We start from the raw sequence: 22,015 nt of genomic DNA, 5'->3' as shown, positions 1-22,015 counted from the left end.
AAAAAATATCTGATGCAAAAATATAATTGTTTTATGGTTAAGAAGTACAGCGGCAATATTCGAGAATACTTAAATAAAGGACCCCTGTTTGGGTTTTGGTCCCGCCCTCCAGGAGCAATAAATGTTTCTATTGGTTACTTTTCCTGACCGAAACACGTTCTGAAGAGTTGATTCGCTGTTTTTGCTGCCACTCACAGAGCGACCGCGGCTCATTCATAAACGAAAGCGAGTGTATTTGAACTGTACAATATTGCGTATTTTTCTAATTAGCGCGAGTTAAATATTTGTTAATTTAGGCATAGTTTAGGCTACCTTCATTTGAAATACCATGACGGTGACGGCAGACGCCATTCGCGAAAAGCTCATAGCGGAAATCGGAGCGGTTCATGTGGTATGTGGCTGTCGGTGTCGCTCTGAATGCACATGTTACTGTCGTCGGCAAAAAAAAAGATGAACATGATGAGGGCAGCAGCCGTTTTATGGTGTAATTAAGTGTGGCTGAATTAGTGCTGGAATTAGTAAAAAGCGATACACAGCACAGCACACGGTGACGCAACGAATCGTGTCCTCTGCTTTTAACCATCACCCTTGGTGAGCACCCTTTACTTTGCTCAGTGGCACCTTGGCAGATCGGGAATCGAACCTGCAACCTTCTGATAACGGGGGCCGCAGCATGTCGCCTAGTTATAAACGCCGACCAGACAGTTCAGTGTGTGGACACAACCCTGCGTCTGGCAAGGCTCCAATGCAAAAAGTCTTTTTTTGTTGTTGGCAGGATGTCGAAGACACATCTCCCAACAGATGTGCGGCTAGTTTCAAGGTGCTGGTGGTGTCGCCGCAGTTCGAGGGGAAACCGCTCCTGCAGAGGCACAGGTAAAGGCCGGCGGGGCGACCGTGACCTAATGCCGGGCCGGTGGCAAGAAAAAACAAACAAAAAAAAAACCCTTCACGCCCCTTGTGCCTTGTGCGCTCTGCGTTATCCAGGATGGTGAACTGCTGCTTGGCAGAGGAGCTGAAGGAGATACATGCCTTCGAGCAGAAGACTCTGACGCCGGAGCAGTGGGAAAAACAGAGGGCCCAGTGACTCGGCTCCCCCCCCCACGTGCCAACCTGGACACTTATTCTGGAAAAAAATAACTCCTCGCTGCAAACGTGCCGCGTCGCATCGTTGGCTTCTCATGTGTTTCCCCGAAGCGACAAAATAAAAGTGTGCCTGTGTGGTTCCTGCTTCCTGCTGTGTGGGTGAACTCTGTTTCGTTTTTTTTTTTTCGGCCCTCTGCCCTCAGAATGCGCTTTCCGCCACTGACGCCGCTCACACCCATCGGAGGTTTCAGAGACGTTAGGTGAGGGTTCGGACGGGCATGGAGAAATTATCCAACATTATCGCAAAGACGAAGACTTTAGTGACGAATATTAAATTGGGACCTCAAAAACACGGACGCAAGGCGCACAGTGGCTTGACACAAGTGGGTGAGTACCAGGAAGAAAAAAATGAGTGTCTTTCTCCTTTTAAAAGCTCCATCAGCATTCAAATAGTATCCAGATTTCCAAGTTCCTCCCGTGGAGCTGTTCCAGTGTTTATATCAGTACCGGTTATATTACAAATGCACTCAAATTTCCATAAACACCTGTATTTCGGACAAACACCTTAAAAGAGACTGTGTGAGGTCAGCGGTGGACGTGCAGGAACTTCTGCTCGACCTGTCATGACGTTCACTCAACATTTCGAAGAAATTGCTTATTGAAACGCTTCCCAGCGTCATTGTCCACACGTGGAAATTCCTCTCCGTGACGTGCAGTTTTCGTGGGTTGATGTGGAGGCGGAAAAGAGAAAAACAGGCTGGATGAACGAGATGTAGTTTCGTCGTGATTCCGCACGGGGGCGACAGACGTAAAGAAAAATGCCGTACCGAGGCAAATTCTGGTCCCAGCGTCAATTAAAGCAAAAAAAAGAAAAGAAAAAAAAGAAGGTCTTCTGGGTTTTTGATTATGAATTAAATGGGGAAATGTGTCATGCGTAGTGTATGTACATTATCTGTGGATCTGATAATGGCCAGATGTGACTCGCTGTACTGATATCAGCCAAAAAGGCCATCATGAGGCAATGGTTCCAGTTGAGGACTGGAAAAAAAATATATATATATATATTTCTCTCTCAGAACCCAAAAAGAAAAATTCTTTGTTGTGTGTGTGTGTGTGTTTTTTTTTCTCGCTTAATGCTTGATTTTGTTGGGTGTGAGAATTGTCAAGTTCAGAAATTACTTTAATGCAAATCTCTTAACCACAAATTTTTGTTCGTATGGATGCATTTCACCAGGTTATGAATGGAACACTTGTGCTTGGAATAAATGAATATATTGCCTGTTGCCTTTACAATGTGCCTGTTTAGGAACCAGGGTCCAGCCTCTTACTGACACATGTGGTCATTGTGTTACTTCATATGAAGTTACCAGCATGGTGAACCTGTGCCTAAGAAAGGTGAGAGGATTACATTTTTTTTTTACATTTATCAGACGCCCTTATCCAGAGCGACTTACAATCAGTAGTTACAGGGACAGTCCCCCCCCCTGGAGACACTCAGGGTTAAGTGTCTTGCTCAGGGACACAATGGTAGTAAGTGGGATTTGAACCTGGGTCTTCTGGTTCATAGGCGAGTGTGTTACCCACTAGGCTACTATATATATATATATAATATATATGCAGATAATACGTAATTTTTCTGACACAGCTTAGTGCAATTTAGATTTTAATTCTGAATGTTACTCCAAAAAGCACAAAGACTTCATTAATGTTAATAATAAGATGCTATTGACCCCGTGCTGCAGAAAACCTTGGACTTTGCCTGTCCAGTCTGTGGAGAGCATTGGGACTGGGAGCATGTGAAGGAGCAGATTGGACCTTCTCTGTCTCAAACCAGTAAACTGGAGGCCAAGGTCAGCAGCGTTGTGCAGGAGCTGCCGGATGAATACAAAAAGGTGGGCAGTGTGGCTGTTGCCACCGACATTTTCGCTTCTTTGATGTCCATCAAGAAAATGAGAATAGCAGGTAATAGATGACTGGTAGATGGTTTTCCATGATTAATGTCTCGGTTCTGGCCCATGTTAAAGCCGTGCGCCCTTCTTTACCATCCCGCCATTTAAATTTCGCTGTGTCCCCTGCGAACAGTGTCCTAAATGTCGCTGCATCCTCAGACGGCCGCTGGACAGCACCGGCCAGCCGTGTCCGTTCTCCAGCTGTCCGCGCTGTAGCCAGACGCACCACTTCTGCTGGGCCTGCCTGGCCCCCTGGTTCTTCCCAGACGAGGCCGGCGCCGGGCAGTGCAGCAATGCCTCGTGCTATGTGGCGGCCTCACTCCTGTCCTGTGACACTGTGACAGAGGGCTGCCCACAGTTACGGGCGTGTCCCAAGTGTCATGCTCTTGTCATGCACACCAAAAAAAGTGGCAAGTATGAGGTGTGCCAGGAATGCATGCATGGATTCTGCTTCGTTTGCCTCCAGGAAGTATCGCTTTGTATCAGATATGGCGATCAAATCTGTATAGAGCGGAAAGCTGATAGGCAGAGGTTTGTGACTAAACGAATGTGAATGGAATGACATCTTTGTACTGAAGTACCAACACAAAACACTTGAGTCAAACATGTTTTTATATAAAAGAAAAATGACTTGACATATTTTAACTTTTTTAAAAGACATTTATGAACATGACTATTTATTTGAACTCATTTGAGACAATAAAATATGTGCACTTACAGTAATTATGTTGTCTTCCTAAAATGTTAAAGGACACGTAAAACGTGTAGCACTGTATTGTGTGTGTATTAAGTAGATACAATGTTTCTGTGAAACAGCTTTGATGAAACATCATTTGTCTATTTGTGTTTTGCAAAACACAAATAAAAACTATTTTGTGAATTACTTTTTTGCATGTGCACATCAACACGAATAAATTGTCAAAAAGAACAGACTAAGAACATAAAGAGCCAGCTGCGGTGGTCTGGGCGTGTCGTTACGATGCCACTCGGAGAATAATAATAATAAAGTGCTTGTCACATGTGATACACACAGTGAAATTTGTCCTCTGCATTTAACCCATCACCCTGAGTGAGCAGTGGGCAGCCATGACAGGCGCCCAGGGAGCAGTGTGTGGGGACAGTGCTTTGCTCAGTGGCACCTTGACCGATCGGGATTCAAACCGGCAACCTTCCGATTATGGGGCCGCTTCCTTAACCGCTAGACCACCACTGGCCAATCACTGAGAAGTCGCCACCGCCCCTCTTTCAGGCACGTCACAGTGGGCGGATGGCCCTGAACCCTCCCCAACGTGCCACGTACTTTGTATTTTAAAACTGCCGCCCTTCAATGAGCGGTCTGTTTTTAACATATCCAATAATTGGTGACGGTGTTCTACCGTATTCTTGCAAAATGAATTTTTGAAAATGTGGTGCATTCATGGGCTAATTTGATTCAAGGTAAACTATACCTGAAGGATAGCCTACGTGCAATTTTTAAATATTGAAATATTGAAGCTGGTGAAAATATAGGTGAAAAGTGAAACATGTCAAACCATAATTTAGATGAAAAAATAGCCTGCATTCTTCAGTTAGTAATTATCCGTTCTAAAAGTAATTGACAGTCTAGTAGAATTGATCGTTATGATAAATGTTTTATGGCTTATGGAACCTTATTCATGTATTATAAAGCTCCCCGAGGGAACCAGATGTGACAGTTCCTCTTCCACCTGTCACAGGCTTTCCGCCGACCTATGATGCTGCTTCCCACGTTTCTGCTGCACCTCCTGATGGTGCAGTGACAGCTAAAGCCTTGCCTAGTGGGTAATGAAACGGACCCCTAATCTGAAGATCATGGCTGCCCACTGCTCACCAAGGGTGATGGTTCAAAGCAGATGACACATTTTGTTGGGTCACCGCGTTCTGTTCTGCAGTGCATCACAATGACAATCACTTCATTTTCACAAGAAGAAAGTTTATGATCGGCTGCAGCTTCAAACATTAGAATATACTTCATTTTATTATCAAGTATCCAGGTCCAGTCTTATACATAATATTTCACACATAAATAACACTTAAGCCAAATGTTCAGTTAAATGTTCTGATATCAATGTTTTCTTGTTAACCTTGACTTGTTCCATCAACAGGCTGAAGAAACAGGAAGGAGCTTGTCAGTGGATTACATGTGTTCCCTCAAAACACAGAGGTAGAGAGACAAAACATACAAAACCTACAAAACATACATTGGTAGATTCTCACTGAAGGCATCAAAACTATGAATGAACACAAGTGGAGACCCGGCCTCCACAGTCACCGGACCTGAACCCAGTCGAGATGGTTTGGGGTGAGCTGGACCGCAGAGTGAAGCCAAAGGGGCCAACAAGAGCCCCCTCTGGGAACTCCTTCAAGACTGTTGGAGAACCATTTCAGGTGACGACCTCTTGAAGCTCATCGAGAGAATGCCAAGAGTGTGCAAAGCAGTGATCAGAGCAAAGAAACTAGAATATAAAACATGTTTTCAGATAGTACATAACTCGACATGTGTTCATTCATAGTTTTGGTGCCTTCCATGAGAATCTACCAACGTAAATGGTCATGAAAATAAAGAAAACACATCGAATGAGAAGGTGTGTCCAAACCTTTGGCCTGTACTGTATGTGACTATGTTGTGTAAGTTATTGCGCCTGCTCCCTTCTCCGGGTACCGGTGAGTGTTCTTACAGGCAGCACCTTCATTCGCATTGCAACAGTGTGATTCACATCATCTAATATGCGCTTTAGCTGCTGACGTGCAAGGATCAGCCAGTCCCATCACCGAGTTGTGGAACTGTCAGCAGTTTCCTCAGAGCCCACATGGCGGCACTAGAGAATTCAGACTCCGGCTTGTCACCTGTGGATGAAGACGCATGATAGAGCGTACCAGAAAAACTATATCAATGTCGTTTTTTATATATATATATATCTGTTACATCTTTTTAATATTTAAGAAAGGGACTTTTTAAGGGACTTTTTTTTTTTCTCGTGGCCCTGGCAGCACGCTGAGGCGGGCGTATGAAAGGTTAAACCGTAAACAATTAATGACTGCATTAAGTCGCCCTCCAGCTGTTTTCTCATTAAAGCCTCACTCCCCTTCATGGGAGCACAACACATTAGTACTGACAATGATTTACTTTATTCAGCGAACCTCACTTCCAGACACAGAATAAAAAAAATAATAAAGTCTATCCCATTTGTACACCTTAATAAAAAAAATCTTTACATCATACTTTTTACATCTGAACTGAAACAAAACGGTTTCAGCCCATATGGATTTCATTAATATTAGAATAGAATGAATAGAATTAGAATTCATATTATCAGAAATGTTTGAGGTGATTGTGGTGACAGTGGACCACGTCCAGAGCCCTTTTTAAACATCTCCATGTAATCCAGGTTCAGTGGTGAACGAAGTACACAATCTACAGTATGTACTTACCCCGGGTAAAATTTTACTCCAGTAAACGCAGGAGACCTCCATTAAAATTTCTAGTTGAGTGAAAGTGGATATCCAATAATTACTCTGCTCATCGTTGAAATGATCATATATGTATCATATATGTTTGGGCCAGTGGTGGTCTAGCGGTTAAGGAAGCGGCCCCGTAATCAGAAGGTTGCTGGTTCGAAGGCGCCACTGAGCAAAGCACCGTCCCCACAGACTGTTCCCCCCGGGTGCCCACTGCTCACTAAGGGTAATGGGTTAAATGCAGAGGACACATTTCGTTGTGTGCACCGTGTGCTGTGCTGTGTATCACAATCACTTCATTTTAATTTATCAAATGCCTTTATCTAGAGCAACTTGGTGAAACCCTGCAGCACGGCACAAGGTGACAATGAAATGTGTCCTCTGCTTTTAACCATCACCCTTGGTGAGCAGTGGGCAGCCATGACAGGCGCCCGGGGAGCAGCGTGCCTTGCTCAGTGGCACCTTCGAACAGGCAACCCTCGGATACGCATACGTAGCTCACAGCAAGTATATTTCTGGATTTAATCCTCCCGGACGGACAAATGAATAGATGGAGAAAAGAGTTTTGAAGGGCAACAGTCTCTCGGGCATGATCACATACACGCCCTATTCAATTTTCTGTGGAACACAATACAAAAGGCTCCCGACTTTCCCGATTTCTTGATTTAAGAAAAAAAGTTTTAGTCTGACCAAAATTGTAAATTTCTCACTTTATTCTGTGTCGGACCTGAATGTCATAGTAATTATGACGCCCACGGCATGACATTGTGACAGACTGATGGCACGTGATGTCCTTACGGCACAGGACCGGAAGGCCAGATCCTATCCGTCAATAAGTTGCCCTAACTAACACGATCCCATTCCACGCTTCGGTTTGATCATCAAGACGAGAACTGAGATGAGATATTTGATAATTAAGAGTAATTAGAGGCAGGGAGTGGTGGCAGTTTTTAGGTGGCGTCATAATTTCACTTTTATTCGACTGCAGCAACTTCTTGCAGAGTTCACAGTTCACCTGTAAGTGTAACGACGCTTCCTTGGCGAGCAGAATTCGTAATTCCACTTTTCACGACGGCAACATGCCGTTGCGCTCTCTGTTGTGTGAGCGCTGGTGGAAGCGCAGCCCCCCACAGTTCCGGAACGTTTTCCCACACTGGCTGCAGACGTAGGGCTTCTCGCCCGTGTGGATGCGGAAGTGGCGCGTCAGCGCCCCCGAGTGGCGGAAGCGGACGCCGCAGACGGAGCAGGTGTACGGCCGCTCGCCCGTGTGGATGCGCAGGTGCGTCTTCAGGTTCTCCATGCGGTTGAAGTCCCGGCCGCACTCGTGGCAGTGGAAGGGGCTCCGCCCCGGCGGGAACATGGGCCGCTTCAGCTGCCTGGGTCCGGCTCTGGCCGGGGGGTTGGTGCTGTTGGCCGGCTTGGAGCGGTGGTGCTGGCCCTGGTGCCTGCGCAGGTCGCTGGGCCGGTTAAAGGGCTGCCCGCAAATCTTGCAGGGGTGCATTCCTGGGGCGGGGAGGTTTGTCCCAGCATAGTGGGGCGGCGCCGGGTGGGAGAGCGAGTTTGCGTCCTCGGTTTGGTACAGACCAGGCAGGGGTGTGGGGAAGACCTGACTGCTGCACACGGATGAGGAGCTTGTGGGAAGAGAGTCGTCTGGAAGATTACAGCACATACAGCACAATATTAGAAAGATCTTCTTCAATTACCGTCCACTTCGGCAAAATGTTCCCAATGCCAAATTATACTCTCACATGGGGCAGTGGTGGCCTAGCGGTTAAGGAAGCGGCCCTATAACCAGAAGGTTGCCGGTTCAAATCCCGATCCGCCGAGGTGGCACTGAGCAAAGCACCGTCCCCACACACTGCTCCCCGGGCGCCTGTCATGGCTGTCCACTGCTTTCTCAGGGTGATGGGTTAAATGCAGAGGACATTTAACCCATCACTGTGTGCACCGTGTGCTGTTTATCACTTCACTTCATTACATTTACCAGACACCCTTATCCAGAGAGACTTACAATCAGTAGTTACAGGGACAGTCCCCCCCTGGAGACACTCAGGGTTAAGTGTCTTACTCAGGGACACAATGGTAGTAAGTGGGGTTTGAACCTGGGTCTCGGTGGTCTTTTGGTTCATAGCCGGGCATGTTACCCACTAGCCTTACCTGTGGTCTGTATGCTGCTCTGGCCAAGAGTGTGACCCTCGCAGCTGGGCAGATCCAGAGGGTCAGGTCTCCAGTCCTCCAGCATCTTGGATTGGGCAAGAAAAAGGCTGTCGGAGCCAAAAGCCTCATCATCTCCTCCGTCATAACCACAGCCTGGCACCAGCTCCAAACCGGAGTCTGAGCCGGCACCAGCGTCCACGTCGGGTTTCTCTTCCTTCACTTCAGCCTGCTCCGCTGGCGTTCCACCGCGTGCATCTGGAACCGCAGCCGTCTGGTTTTCCGGGCAGGGGGCTGTGAAGTCAGGTTTGAGAGAGTCATATTGTTTCCAGTCAATTCGGTGTAGAAACAGATCCAGGGGAATACATTTACTTTGCATTTCAATATAACCACAAGAGAACACGGTGGTGGAAATGACTTGACACTTTATGGTGCTTGCATTAGTTAGCATTAAATAAATACAAAAATATAAAAGGAGTCGAGATGTTACATGTGTCTTGATTTCTCCATCCATGTGTTCCAATTTTGATTCAGTTTATTTCAGTAAATGACAGTAAAACCCAAGGCACAGGAGCCATTCCTTTTATAAAAACGTGTCCGATTTGATTGCATTGTGGCGGATGACAAGACCACCGATATACACCCGTTCTGTGAATGAATGCATCGGTGCAGGTGCATTTCATCCTCGACTTATCGAAACGTCCTACTAAAGGCAACTGCGCATGCGCACGCCCATAGACGCATGCTGCCATCACACGGTTTTCAAAGTTTAGTTGAGAGTAGTTAAGGGAAAACACGGTACGTGCAGCACCAAATACTCGTGTTTCTGAGCTATCGGAATATACCTGTGGTTTTTGGACAATAATTAGTAATAAAACGGGTCACACACTGGTGGTAGGACAATCTGATGGGTCTTTCTGAGATACCACAACATACTACTTGTGGCTTATGGACAGTATAATAGTATAATTATTATATAAACAAGTTGCACATCGCATTTGTACAGCCAGCGGGAACAGCCGCTGTAAAACCTTGCTGCGGTAGGGAATTCTGACAAGGTAGGACAGTCCGACAGAGCACCGGACAGGCTCACCCCTCTCCACGTCGTGGGAACACACCCGGCCGTCCTCGCAGATCTCGCTGAAGGCGCCGTCCGGCCCGTCGCCGTCCGGACTCCCGCGGGCGGAGCGCGGCGCCTGCTCGGCCGCCCGCAGCCGCCGCTTCAGCGCCTTGTTCTCCCGCAGCGTTTCGTGCATCTGGTCGCGCACGTCGCCCAGCGCCTGGGCCACCAGCTTGGCCACCTCCAGCACGGCGACCTCCAGCGCCACCTCGAAGGCGCCGTGGATGGTGGCCGCCAGCTCGTCGTGGAAGGACAGGGACACTTCGGCGGCCGGCGGGGACGCGGAGCCGCCGGGTTTAAAGCGCGGTCTCATGCTCATTGTGCGCGAAAGAAACCCCCCAAATTAAAAACTACAACTCCAGCACGGCCACAAATAAAACAAAGCAATCCAACGGGACCACCGTTTCAGAAATATTCGGACGCATACTTGGTGGAAGGCACTTTATAAACATGAGTAACGTGCGCGAAACGGCGACTGTCGTCGGTTTACGATAAACGAGACGCGGACCGACTTCCGGTTCCGCGTTGAAGCTGCTGGACAACGCAACCCGCCGATGGGTTTTATTTTTATTCCTTTAATTCTTTTTTTTCTTTTCGGTTCATTCTGATTCTAACGTATAGTTGTGTAAGAATCGCAACAAAAAATAATAAACTTTATAAACTACAATCCGACTACACCTGGGTGTAGGGAGACAGCCAGGGTATCATTTCGGCCCTCTGTGGTTTTATTGTTAAAGATTGGAATTTATAGAAACTTCGCGTAAATTAGACACGATGATAAAAAAATGACTGAGATAATAGTCACAAAAGGGAAGACGCCACTCCATTACCACGACGCCGCATGAATCTGTCGTCTGTACGTACGCAGAGACACCCAGGAATAGTTCATGCTCGTCCAAAACTGCACGTTTTGCATAATGTTACATTTTTAAACAGGACGTGGCCAGATGCAGGTCAAGGAAGCACTAGATGTAGTTTTAATAGTATATATACTGGTCCAAAAAATGGTAATTTAATGATATTCAAAACATCAAGTTGTACTTGTATCTGTAAATCTATCCTTCAGAATTAATCAAAAAAACAATTTAAACCCTTAAAAGTAACTTAACAACATTTTATATCTAGAATGGATATGTATTGCAGATATCCACAATTTAATTCTTCCCAATCACTTCCCATCCACAGCAAGGACGGAAGAGGAGCAGGATAATAAAAAAAAAAAGTACAACAATGTCTTTGCGCTGAATATTTACTATTGCACCTCCGTGCTGTGTTCTCTTATTCTATCCATTAAATGAAGAATGCATGCATCTTCTACTAAATTAGTTTAATACAGTGGTGATTGTAGATTCGGTTGGGACCATTGGCCAAAAATTCACAATCTGTGTTCGTCAGCCGCCTCGGGTCCCAAGACTGGAGGAAAGAAGCCCATCTGATCCTAAGAGGCGTTAATCTCGAAGGGTTCTTCGCATTAACATGAGGTCTCATCGTATAGTCGGAGATGTTGGGGAGAGAAACACTTCCCAAGCTTTTTAGGACGGCCGCTGAGTGATGATGCAGTGGTGGCCTGGCGGTTAAGGAAGCGGGCCCGTAATTGCCGGTTCGAATCCCGAGCTGCCAAGGTGCCACTGAGCAGGGCACCGTCCCCACACACTGCTCCCCGGGCGCCTGTCGTGGCCGCCCACTGCTCACCAAGGGTGACGGTTAAAAGCAGAGGACACGTTTCGTTGTGTCGCCGTGTGCCGTGCTGCAGTGTCTCCCAACGACAAACGCTTCACTTTCAAACGTAGCCGCTACAGAGCAAATTCCGTGACTTTGGATCACTGCACGCCATAATGGACGACTGTGACTCACTCATGCAAGTGACAAGGTGCCGGTGGGCACTCAGGCCAATTAACATTTGAGTCACATCTTGTAATAACCAGCCTCCTGCCGTGCTTGACCACATGGAGAGATGCGCGCACGCCGGACGCTCGGCACGCCTAATTGCAAGCGACACACCGCCGGCGCTAATGGAGTCAGACGTCAACAGCCTCGCCCCTTTACCATTAGCAGAGAGGGGACCACCTCACGGAGAGGTCAGGTACTCGACGGGGCAAAAGTGACACTTCGGCATTTCTTGACGGCCCCGACGATTCCTTACGCCCCGGTGCACATCTCCCTTACGCACTTGGTCCAAGAGCCAATCGGACGGCCAGTCTTCAGGCAAGGTCGGGCCTATATAACTGGAGGGCCGCTCTGGCGCTGCCGCGTGGAGGCTCCTGCACGCTCCCAGGGGTGATGTTCTACTCTCAGCTCCAGGCGTTGCTGCTGTTACTCGGCTCGTGTGCGTTGCTGGGAAGGACCGGAGCCGCCCCTCAGCCAGACGCCCTGTCCCGGCTCCTTAAGACGGACTCCGGCAGCATGTCGAGAGAGGTGAGAGGAAGAGATGCGCGGACTGCCCCCCCCCCAGACAATAGAAGACAACTTTTAGAAGTTAGTTAGCCGCCGTCAGAGTAGCTCGTCTTCATGGGATTTGTCTTTTGGTGCTGCAGGACCTCTCGCAGATGCTGCGTTTGAGGATTCTGACCGACCTGATGGCCCAGGGCGATGGCGAGATCCTCCCGCCTCCAGACAACCTGGACGTGCGGGAGGAGGTGGCGCGCCAGCTGCCCTTCTCCCAGCGGGAGCGCAAGGCCGGCTGCCGGAACTTCTTCTGGAAAACATTTACCTCCTGTTAGCCACCAAAGTGCATAGGCTATTATTCATTTATTTTAGGTATTTATATATTTTCAAGGCTCACTTTATAAAAAAAAATGCAACATGCTTTATAGTGTACAGACATGAGTTTCTTGTGCTGAATTAAATGTATTGTACAACAGTTGTGGTCATCACAGTAATTAAAAATAAAATATAAATGTGTATTAAGGTACAAGGATTTGTTACCACCAGAGGTAGAAAACCACTACTAGACCAAAAAAATGTACTTATAGTAATAAAAGCAATTAAGGCAAAAATATGACAATATTTTATTCGGATGGATTTACGCAGGGGACGTACTACAAAACAGAAAGGCAATGTCTCTCTCTCTCTCTCTCACTGACACACACACACACACACACACACTCTCTCTCTCTGTCATACAAACACAACCTGCTACAGAAAAATACAAATGACCAGGAAATCAGTACTGCAAAACTGACGACTGACTACTTAAATGGAAAAAGTAAAAAAAAAAGAATTAAAAGGATTAGTTACCAAAATAAAAGGAAACGAAGGCATTCAAATGAAGTGATAATAAATAAATGTGTGCAACTTTAAGCCAATTCATACGCTTGTTTTTGCACAACCGCAGTTCAGAGAAGTCTGTAAAGGTGTATAAAGGCTAAAATGCCTGTGAACTAGTGTTGATATTAACCGCCTTAGTATCTGTATAATTGACATCTGCATTCAGAAGCCATCAATCAATTTCCAAATGTTTCAGTTCACGCTGCGGATAGTGGTTAGTGCGAGTAATTTCTACCCAAACCAGAGAAACACACATCAAGCTTTAACGAAAAAAAGGGAAGAACACACACACACACAAGCAGCGGATGTAAAGCACATCTGCGATGCAGCAGTCCGTCCGGCTTCACTTCATTTCACCGTCATCTTCATTTGTAACGATAAGCAGACATGGATGTGCGCTAAAACCAGACCATATGCAAGGTTTGGGTGAAACATCTTCAAAATATTTGCAATTATTGCCATCAGTCTTTTTCATTCACTTCACTTCACCATCCACTCCACCATGATTCAGTTTGTTTTATAAGGGCTAGAAATATGAAAATACCCCCTAATGAAAAAGAAACATTAAGACGTCAATTTTGTTGTTTACACTGTTTACATCTTGAGATTATGTTATGTATTCTTTATGGTTGGGGTCAGTTTTACAGAACATTGCCCATAACCCTGAATGCATCTAGTGGTGTCAGCACACAGCATATCTGTGCATAAGTCATGTATGGAAAATCAAAGAGGTAAAAATAAAAACCAATAAATAGCCGCAATCTGAATGTGAACTTGTAAAGAAAAGAAGACCCACGGAGGAGGGTTGGACTGACCCCTGCTGCCGGCAGAACAGGGTTACAATACAACAGCTGGGAAAATAAAAAAAAAAAAAGAGGGGGGCTTAGCGCTCAGATAAACGAACAGGACGGGAAAAACGTGGGGATTAACCTTAATTCCCAACCGTTAAACCTCGCTGCATCTGCCGACAAAGACGCAGCAGAACGAGTGAAATGCTGGTAGTTCTTTTAATCAAAATAAATCTCTCTCTCTCTCTCTCTCACACACGCGCGCACACACACACCCTGATTCCACAGCTTTGGACGTTCAGTGGGACAGTGCTGGAGGGGGACGCGGGCGGATCGGTCCAGGGGCAGGTCAGCAGTCCGTCGAGATTTTGGCAGAGAGGTCCTGGATGCGACGAGCGCTGCAGCTCTTGCACAGGATGTGGCCGTCGAGCGGGTAGCAGCCCCGCCCCTCTCCCTCGGAAGACAGCAGCAGGCCACATTCCTGCCGAAAAAAAACCCCCAAAACATTACTTTGCATTTCAGGCATACCAATTTATTACGTTTGGACTATCTGATGTATGCAAACAGATGCACAAATGACAGTAAATAAAAAAAAGGGGTGTTGTATAAGGGACAAAGAGTATTTTCTTACTTCACATGTGTAACAGTTGACGTGGAAGCTCCGGTCCAGTGCCACTATCCTCACAGTCTCCTCCTGGCCAGGCTCCGGCATGATGGCCTGGCCACAAACAGAGCAGCGTGGAGCGAACTTCCTGTAAGACAGGAAGTGACATTCCATCGTGAAAATGCTGGTTCGCCTCAGCCTTGTATAATGAACTCAACCTACCTAACGTGTCAAGCAAATGGCATAGCACACACGTGTCCAACTCGAGGCCCACGAGATCGCTTCTTATAACTCTATTATGGCCCGGTGATGTGCCGATAACAAGTTCCCATAATGCACGGTGCACTTTGCTGACAAAATGAGTTCTAAAGGCGCTTTGGTGACAGATTCAGCTGCGGTGAAAAGCTCACGCTTGGCAAGGCAACTAAAGCACTGCATTATGGGATCTGTAGTTTGTGTGTCATCAGCGCCTCATATCGCCGGGCCTTATAATACAGAGGGATCTTGCGGGTTGGACACCCCTGGCTCTGCATTAGCTTAACGCTTTGGCCAGGAAGCAGACTCGTTGCAGACCTGTGGAAGTCCTCGATGCAGTGGATCTGCGACGTGGCGTCCACGGTAAAGGGGACTCCGTCCAGGCAACAGCCGCACACCACGCAGGAAAAGCAGCGGGGGTGGTAGGCCTTCCCCATCGCCCGCAGAATCCGGTCCAGGATGGGATTGGAGCACTTGGAGCAGCGCTCTAATGTGCTCTGCAGAGACGAGGGAGAGTAGAAAAATGTTTCTGTTGTATCCCCCCCCCCCCCCCCCAAGATGAAAGTAAATGAACTATTACATAGAACTTCTTAGCATGTTAGGATCTGATGTGACCCACATACAAATCAATATTTGATGATATATATATACATTTATATACACATACACAGTAAATAAGGGTGGTAGTAGCCTTGCCTATGAACCAGAAGACCCGGGTTCAAACCCCACTTACTACCATTGTGTCCCTGAGCAAGACACTTAACCTTAAGTTGCTCCAGGGGGGGACTGTCCCTGTAACTACTGACTGTAAGTCGCTCTGGATAAGGGCGTCTGGTAAATGCTGTAAATGTAAGGCAGTGATTTGTTATAATTTTTAGTTTCAGTAAAAGTTAAATGTCAAAATTGTCACTACAGACTCTTTTCATGATAAACTTTACACTCCAGGGAGACATCAGGGACCGAGCTGACTCTTCTTCGGTTTTCTTTGGCTGCTAAATTCTAAACATGCTACCCAGCATTAACGTACAGCCAGTAACACTCACTATGTAGCAACTTTCACAGTAGCTCTTCTTGTCCAGGGCGTAGAACGGCTGGCCGCGCAAGCGGGCGTGGCAGGTGATGCAGGTGAAACATTCCACGTGGAACACCTGCTCCATGGCAACGCAGCCGCTGCCGTCGCCCAGCACGTTGTCGCCACAGCGCGCACAGCGGCCTGTCAGAAAATGGTGACAGTCGAGTTCTTTCATCAAGTAACGGTCAGGGCGGTAGTAGCCTAGTGGGTAACACACCCGCCTATGAACCAGAAGACCCGGGTTCAAATCCCACCTACTACCATTGTGTCCCTGAGCAAGACACTTAACCCTAAGTTACAGGGGGACTGTCCCTGTAACTACTGATTCGCTCTGGATAAGGGCGTCTCATAAATGCCGTAAATGTAAATGTTTTACCACCAAATAATACATTTTATCACTATATTTATACCTCATTTTCTCCGGTTAACAAACTGAAGAAAGGGTCTATAGTTGATTTAAATCTCTATAAATCCACTTATAATCGCTGCTGCACTCAATCTCTTCCCCATTCTGCAGCGAGTCACAACGCAAGGGCTCAACGTCCAGCGATAGCTGGACGCTCCGCTCTTCAGTGGACGATAGGACTCGAAGATTTCACCTGAATACTTGCGGCACTTGCAATGCTGTGGTCTATAGCAGTCGCAAAAGCATTTCACTGCATATCATACCGTGACAAGTAAAATTAGAATTTTGGTCCGTGCCACGCTGAATGCCTCAGTGAACGTGACTGTCATCGTGAAAAACTGCAGCACAGCGCGCAGTGACACAACGAAATGTGTCCTCTGCATTTAACAATCACCATAGTGAGCAGTGGGCAGCCATGACAGGCGCCCGGGGAGCGGCGTGTGGACTAGAAGACACAGACCAGTCAGCACAGCGCCCAGCGAGAACTCAAATCCATGTCCTTCCGTTAAATCCGGCATCCTCGGCACCGCTCACGGCTCAAACTATCCTTATTACTTAACCACTTGCCATTCCAGCAATCGTAGATGTAAATCAGTAAACGGCCAATAAGATCCCGATGTTGTAGTCCTGCGGCTTGCCGGTTTTAGGATGCAAAAGAGAGCCTGCTTGAACAAAGGCGAATGGCGCCGCCGCTTACCAAAGTACTCCTCGGCAGGCGGGTGGTTCATATCGTAGACCAGCTTCTTTGTGAGCCGGTCCAGTTCCTCCTCTGGCCTTGGCATCGATGCCTAGAGTTCGACAAGGAGGAGGAGTGCCCGTTCAAAGGTTGCTTCGTCTAGGGGTGTTGAAATGAACCTCATGCGGCGCAGAACATAATCGGTTAAATCACAGTGACCTTGCTTGGTCATTTTCTGGTAGCGGCATAACATTTTTTGGTTAAAAAGTAGCGCCGGTAGTGACTGAGTAGGAAAAAAAAATGTTTTATTTGGCTTCATCCGAATGCACAGTCGGCCGTGATTTGCTCCAATGAGCAGAAAAACGGTTGCGTTCACCCGACGCCACGAACGGCAGAAATACGCCTGGTTCAGACGTCCGTGCGAACGAGGCCTAAATTCTCCTCTCACTGACACTTGTGAAAACGTCACGGTTAGTGATGTGGAAAGATCGATGGGATGCATCGGTAAGTGGGGCGTTGAAAATCCTAATCGAATCGCATCGTGAGACCAGTGAAGGTTCCAGCTTTGACCGCCATTCTAACAGAGAGGTGAGGACGTGAATGGATTCATCAGGAGTTTAGCTCCGTCTAGAACCTCGTTCACCTTCATTTAGCACGCCTGACCAACGCCTAACTTGGTGGAACTCAACTCCTGAGTTGCATGAGTGCAGAGGTTGAGTCAGGGGTGCTGAACCGGAACCGGTGTCCTCCGGGACCCCTGGACCAGAATGAGGACTCACCTTGCCGGGCTGGTAGGCAGCACTCTGAACCCCTGCGGCCTCTAAACCCTTCTTGCCTGGGGGAGGTCCCTGGCTGGGCCGGGGCGCGGGTGGCCCGACGGCCGCGCCCGTTGAGTACCCGGGATCTCCTGGGTGTGGCTCCTGGGAGGACGGGGGCAGCGGGTACCAGGCCTGTGCGGCGGGGTGGTCCGGGTAGGGCGGGCGATCCGGCGGGGAGGGGCGGGACGCCAGCTGGCGCGGGGCGGGCGGGGTGTACGCCTGCTCCGCTTGCCGGCCCGTCTGGGAGTACGTGGTGACGGGCTGTGCGGTTTTGACCTGGACGCTGAACCGCGGCCCAGTCGGAGTGGAGGCAGTGGTGTAGGACGCCGGCACCGGCTGAGGGTAGGGCTTGTGCGGGGCGGCGGACTGGTAGGAATAATCGGGCTGAGGGTTGTACGGAGGGGACGCATGGTATTGATTCTGGGGGTGAGGGGGGTAGCCCATAGATGGCCGGCCGTGGGACAGAACCCCCTGTGAGGAGGCTGCGGGTTTGTAGCGGTCCCCCGATGGGTGCTTGTTGTAAGGCACGTTGTCATAGAACTGCGAATAAGAACAAAGAACACAGTTCCATATCAAAAGACAGGAGACATGTGGAGACCAAACCAACAGACTAAATGAAATATTCTTGGGTAACTGCTCACTTACATTTACATTTATAGCATTTATCAGACGCCCTTATCCAGAGCGACTTACAATCAGTAGTTTCATGGACAGTCCCTCCCTGGAGACACTCAGGGTTAAGTGTCTTGCTCAGGGACACAATGGTAATAAGTGGGATTCGAACCCGGGTCTTCTGGTTCATAGGCGAGTGTGTTACCCACTAGGCTACTACCACCCTTACGGGGCTGACTGGCCCATCGTAAACCTGATCGAAAGCTGGCGAAATGTAAAACATACTTATGTAAGTATCTATAGATGCATTGTGTACGTGTGAGAATCACCTGTGCAGCAGAACTGTGAGAATGGCTGTCCAGATCTGCCAGCATGCACGTCAGGGAGTCGATTTCCGCATCGATGTTGGAGTGATGCTTCTCTGGACCTCGACCCTAAAATCACCAGGGAGGAAAAAAAAAAAAAAAAGTGTCATTAAGCACATATATTAAAGCGCAGACAGGCAAAATTCTCCATTAACAAATTAGACAAAATTCTGCTCAATGATGTTATATTTTATCATTTAATTGACAGCCTGTCAGACGCAGTCGACATTCCTCTAAAAAGGTCTGGACCTCTGCAGCCCACCTGATGGTCGTAGAGCCCCATGGGAGAGTTCCAGGCCAACCGTTCCTGGGTCGGGGGGTAGTAGTGTTCGCCGGACTGAAACGCGGCGGGCCCCGGTGCCTCAGGGTGTTGCATGGTTGCACCTGGAAGCACACACGTACACACACTCACTCAGAAGTGTATTTCCCAGCCTCAAATACTCAAACATGACCTCAGCTGTTTCTCTAGTTCGTGTGTCTGGCCTGGTCTTATAATAAGAAGAATGGTTAACAGCTCCGTGGTTAATCGTGGTTTAATTATTACCGCATTTCATGAAATCAGAGTACATTTCCAACACAAGGACGCTAAGATATAAGAAATATAATAGATCATATCACATATACGTGGAAGAAAACCGTGACAGCCAGTACTTCCATGATCTTACCAGTGGGTCCAGTGGCAAGATAGCGGGTCGGCATCCCCCCGCCTCCCCCTGGTCCTCCATTTTGCTCATACATGCCATATTTTGGCCTCTGGTCAGCGGGGACCATTTTCGGGGGTCTGTAGTAGGACGGTCCAGTGTGCGACATTGCCGGCGCAGTTCTTTCGGGGCTACCCAGGGTCCTCGGAGGCAACCACGTCGGGCCGGACATAACGGAACTCTGAGGAACAGAGATGTGAGGATGCATGTTTTGTGGTCACCTCTGGCAGACCTTGGTCACAAAATAGCTGGTGATCTCACTCCTACTTGTTCATGGGACACCATCGCCATTTTTTATTTTTTTATTGCAGAGCAAAATACTACAATTTTTTCCCCCGCAGGAAACAGTGATGGGGTATACGCATGTGTTTATTTACCAGGTAACCATGGAAACCTGGAAGATGCCTCCTCTTTTGGTTTCCTATGGCAACCTGCAGTGACCACGTTTAAGAATTGCCTCATAAGTTTCAAAGCAGGAAAAGGGAGTCCGTCTCGGCCGCTGGGCGAAATCCAATGGCCCCACAGGTGCGAGACCCCTGCCTGGTCCACTAAGCCCTGGTACAATGGCCATTGTTTCTGGGGCTTCAAAATGAGCAGAAAACAAGCGCAGAAAATGATGGGAAATGTTGTGTAATGACAGATCCGGTTCTCATCTTACAATGAGAACCGAGGGCAATGACACCCGACCACGGAGAACTAACCTACTGCTGCCCAAGATCACTGCAGACAGGCTGCAGCGGGACCGCAGAGCCGCTCGGAATGCTGAGGTCAGGACACAACACGACACACACACACACGGGCTATTTTTAAAACCAGAACGCCGCTCGTGCGTCGGGGATTTGATGCGGAGTCTTCGGCGAACGCGACCTGACTATATTGTTCCCGATGTTCAGGGGCAGTGGTGGGCCCGTAATCAGAAGGATGCCGGTTCGAATCCCGATCCGCCAATGTCCCCACACGCTGCTCCCCGGGCGGCGGTCATGGCTGCCCACTGCTCACCAAGGATGTGGAGGACAAATACATATATTTCACAAATTTCACTGCGTGCACCATGTGCTGTGCTGCTGTGTATCACAAGTGACAATCACTTCATATTACACTAATGATTCTGGCAAAAAAAAAAGCATAATTTTTAAAACCAGAACGATGCAACGTCGCCATGTGTTGCTGTATCGAGGTCTTCCGACACCCCCAATAAATTATACTCCGGTGACACTACATTTCTGGGGTGGGGTGGGGGGGGACACTTTCTGACATTCCCCTCGTCCCCTTACACGCTGCACGTCGTGACATATCGGTTCTGGCACTGCTTGCATGTCCCAACTCACTTGCTGATATTTACTGATAGATTTATACTCGTTCTGCAGCATCGTGCGGTGACGTCATGTCACACGTCAACGTCGAGTTATTGATTTCGTCACGGCTTGTACACGCCGACGAGTCGATCATTTGTATTAATACGAGATTCCTGTTCTGTTCGTGTCGGTATTTCGGTCCGGTTTTTTTTTTTTTTTTTTTTATGGGAACGTCTGCAGGGATCTTCCAGGAATTCCGAGGCACCCACTTCCCACGACACAGCGCCCGAATCCGGCCGACGCGGTACCCAAACCCGCGGTCTGGTGGGCCGGAGAGCAGCGGCGCGAAGTTGCGAGGACGCGACACAGGCGTCGCCGGCTCAGCGGACCAAAAAAACTTCGCGACCCACGAGAAGCCGCCGCCGCTCCTGCGTGGAAAATATAAACCAGAACAGCCGAACAATGGAACGCGGAACAATGGAACGGCGACCGGTTTCCGTAGCCTACCTCTTTACCAAAAAAAAAAACCCCCCAAAAACCTTCCCATAAATCCACAGCCTCCCGGTCTTCAGGCTCGTCTGCGCCACGCCGCGTCACGCCACGCCGCGCCGGGCTGCGTGTGGAAAAGCACGCGTTTCGCCGCGAAATCCCGTCACGCCGCGCGCTCCCTTCGTTTCTGGTTCTGGTTTGGAGTGAAAAATCCACTCACGCTCGTACCTGTTGCTCAGAACGCCGCCGGCGAACGACGCGGGTGTCGCGACATGACGACACGTGCGTCAAATCGCGCGTATCGACGCTCGCTTTAAAATCTTAACTTTCATTTCGTTTTTTTTTTTTTTTTTTTCCTGTCGTCACGGGCCCAGCGACACGTCACGACATTCCAAACGCGTGACGTCGCGCCGCCGCGCCGTCTGTCCCGCGTTGGGTTGACAGATGGCGCACATCCATCTGGTCTTACAAAAAAAACAAAAAAAAAACACACACACACACACACACTCTGTTCCTGGAGAGATTTAGTCCTGTACGCCTGCTGGTTTTTTTTTTTTTCTTAAACACGTTTGTCCCTAGTAGCCCGTGAACCAAAGGACCCAGGTTCACACCCCTCTTACTACCATCGTGTCCCTGAGCAAGACACTTAACCCCGAGTGTCTCCAGGTCCCTGTAACCACTGACTGTAAGTCGCTCTGGATAAGGGCGTCTAATGAATGGTGTAAATGCAAATGTAAATTTCTGGCCGCATCCTTCCACTTGGAATAAACCTTCTTACCGCCTGGGGGGGTTAGGCCGTGGGTTCTGTCGAAAGTGGATGTTTTAAAAAAAGAACAGATATATAGACTGGCTACCTGCTAGATGCCACCGGTACGGAGATATTA

The 22,015-nt window shown here is 48.3% G+C and overlaps 5 protein-coding genes across 9 annotated transcripts; 3 read left to right on the top strand and 2 right to left on the bottom strand.

Annotated features, from left to right (window-relative positions):
• The first annotated feature begins 180 nt into the window (after positions 1-180).
• Positions 181-1,227, top strand: LOC114801714 (bolA-like protein 2). The gene is made up of 3 exons (XM_028999972.1): positions 181-391; positions 776-873; positions 985-1,227. Exons 1-3 carry the CDS (start codon positions 329-331, stop codon positions 1,082-1,084), a joined length of 261 nt encoding a protein of 86 aa, XP_028855805.1. The 5' UTR covers positions 181-328; the 3' UTR covers positions 1,085-1,227.
• Positions 1,228-1,293: 66 nt separating this feature from the next.
• On the top strand, positions 1,294-3,781 carry LOC114801681 (probable E3 ubiquitin-protein ligase RNF144A). Of its 2 annotated transcripts, none has more exons than XM_028999878.1 (4): positions 1,294-1,470; positions 2,390-2,478; positions 2,826-2,975; positions 3,192-3,781. In XM_028999878.1, the coding sequence occupies exons 1-4, from the start codon at positions 1,362-1,364 to the stop codon at positions 3,246-3,248; spliced, it is 405 nt and encodes a 134-aa protein (XP_028855711.1). In that variant the 5' UTR covers positions 1,294-1,361; the 3' UTR covers positions 3,249-3,781. The 2 variants fall into 2 exon arrangements, with proteins under 2 accessions (XP_028855711.1, XP_028855701.1); XM_028999868.1 differs by having other exon boundaries at positions 3,166-3,781.
• Positions 3,782-7,207: 3,426 nt separating this feature from the next.
• LOC114801671 (zinc finger protein 3 homolog) lies at positions 7,208-10,381 on the bottom strand. The gene is made up of 3 exons (XM_028999840.1): positions 9,757-10,381; positions 8,667-8,957; positions 7,208-8,159 (listed from the first exon to the last, which is right to left on the bottom strand). Exons 1-3 carry the CDS (start codon positions 10,100-10,102, stop codon positions 7,576-7,578), a joined length of 1,221 nt encoding a protein of 406 aa, XP_028855673.1. The 5' UTR covers positions 10,103-10,381; the 3' UTR covers positions 7,208-7,575.
• Positions 10,382-12,045: 1,664 nt separating this feature from the next.
• On the top strand, positions 12,046-12,779 carry sst5 (somatostatin 5). Its single transcript, XM_028999960.1, has 2 exons — positions 12,046-12,198; positions 12,318-12,779. The coding sequence occupies exons 1-2, from the start codon at positions 12,064-12,066 to the stop codon at positions 12,501-12,503; spliced, it is 321 nt and encodes a 106-aa protein (XP_028855793.1). The 5' UTR covers positions 12,046-12,063; the 3' UTR covers positions 12,504-12,779.
• Positions 12,768-21,484, bottom strand: LOC114801615 (thyroid receptor-interacting protein 6-like). Of its 4 annotated transcripts, XM_028999731.1 has the most exons (11): positions 20,049-20,294; positions 19,725-19,929; positions 19,312-19,528; positions 18,909-19,030; positions 18,611-18,715; positions 17,631-18,209; positions 16,873-16,963; positions 15,741-15,910; positions 15,016-15,194; positions 14,470-14,590; positions 12,768-14,319 (listed from the first exon to the last, which is right to left on the bottom strand). In XM_028999731.1, the coding sequence occupies exons 3-11, from the start codon at positions 19,517-19,519 to the stop codon at positions 14,188-14,190; spliced, it is 1,707 nt and encodes a 568-aa protein (XP_028855564.1). In that variant the 5' UTR covers positions 19,520-19,528; positions 19,725-19,929; positions 20,049-20,294; the 3' UTR covers positions 12,768-14,187. The 4 variants fall into 4 exon arrangements, with proteins under 4 accessions (XP_028855564.1, XP_028855543.1, XP_028855554.1 ...); XM_028999710.1 differs by lacking the exons at positions 19,725-19,929; positions 20,049-20,294 and adding an exon at positions 21,360-21,484; XM_028999721.1 differs by lacking the exons at positions 19,725-19,929; positions 20,049-20,294 and adding an exon at positions 21,352-21,469.
• Positions 21,485-22,015: the final 531 nt, after the last annotated feature.

Source organism: Denticeps clupeoides, chromosome 1, assembly GCF_900700375.1.
Source record: "Denticeps clupeoides chromosome 1, fDenClu1.1, whole genome shotgun sequence".
NCBI lineage: Eukaryota > Metazoa > Chordata > Actinopteri > Clupeiformes > Denticipitidae > Denticeps > Denticeps clupeoides.
Note: the sequence above shows the minus strand (reverse complement) of the source record. Positions and strands in the feature narration are given on the sequence as shown.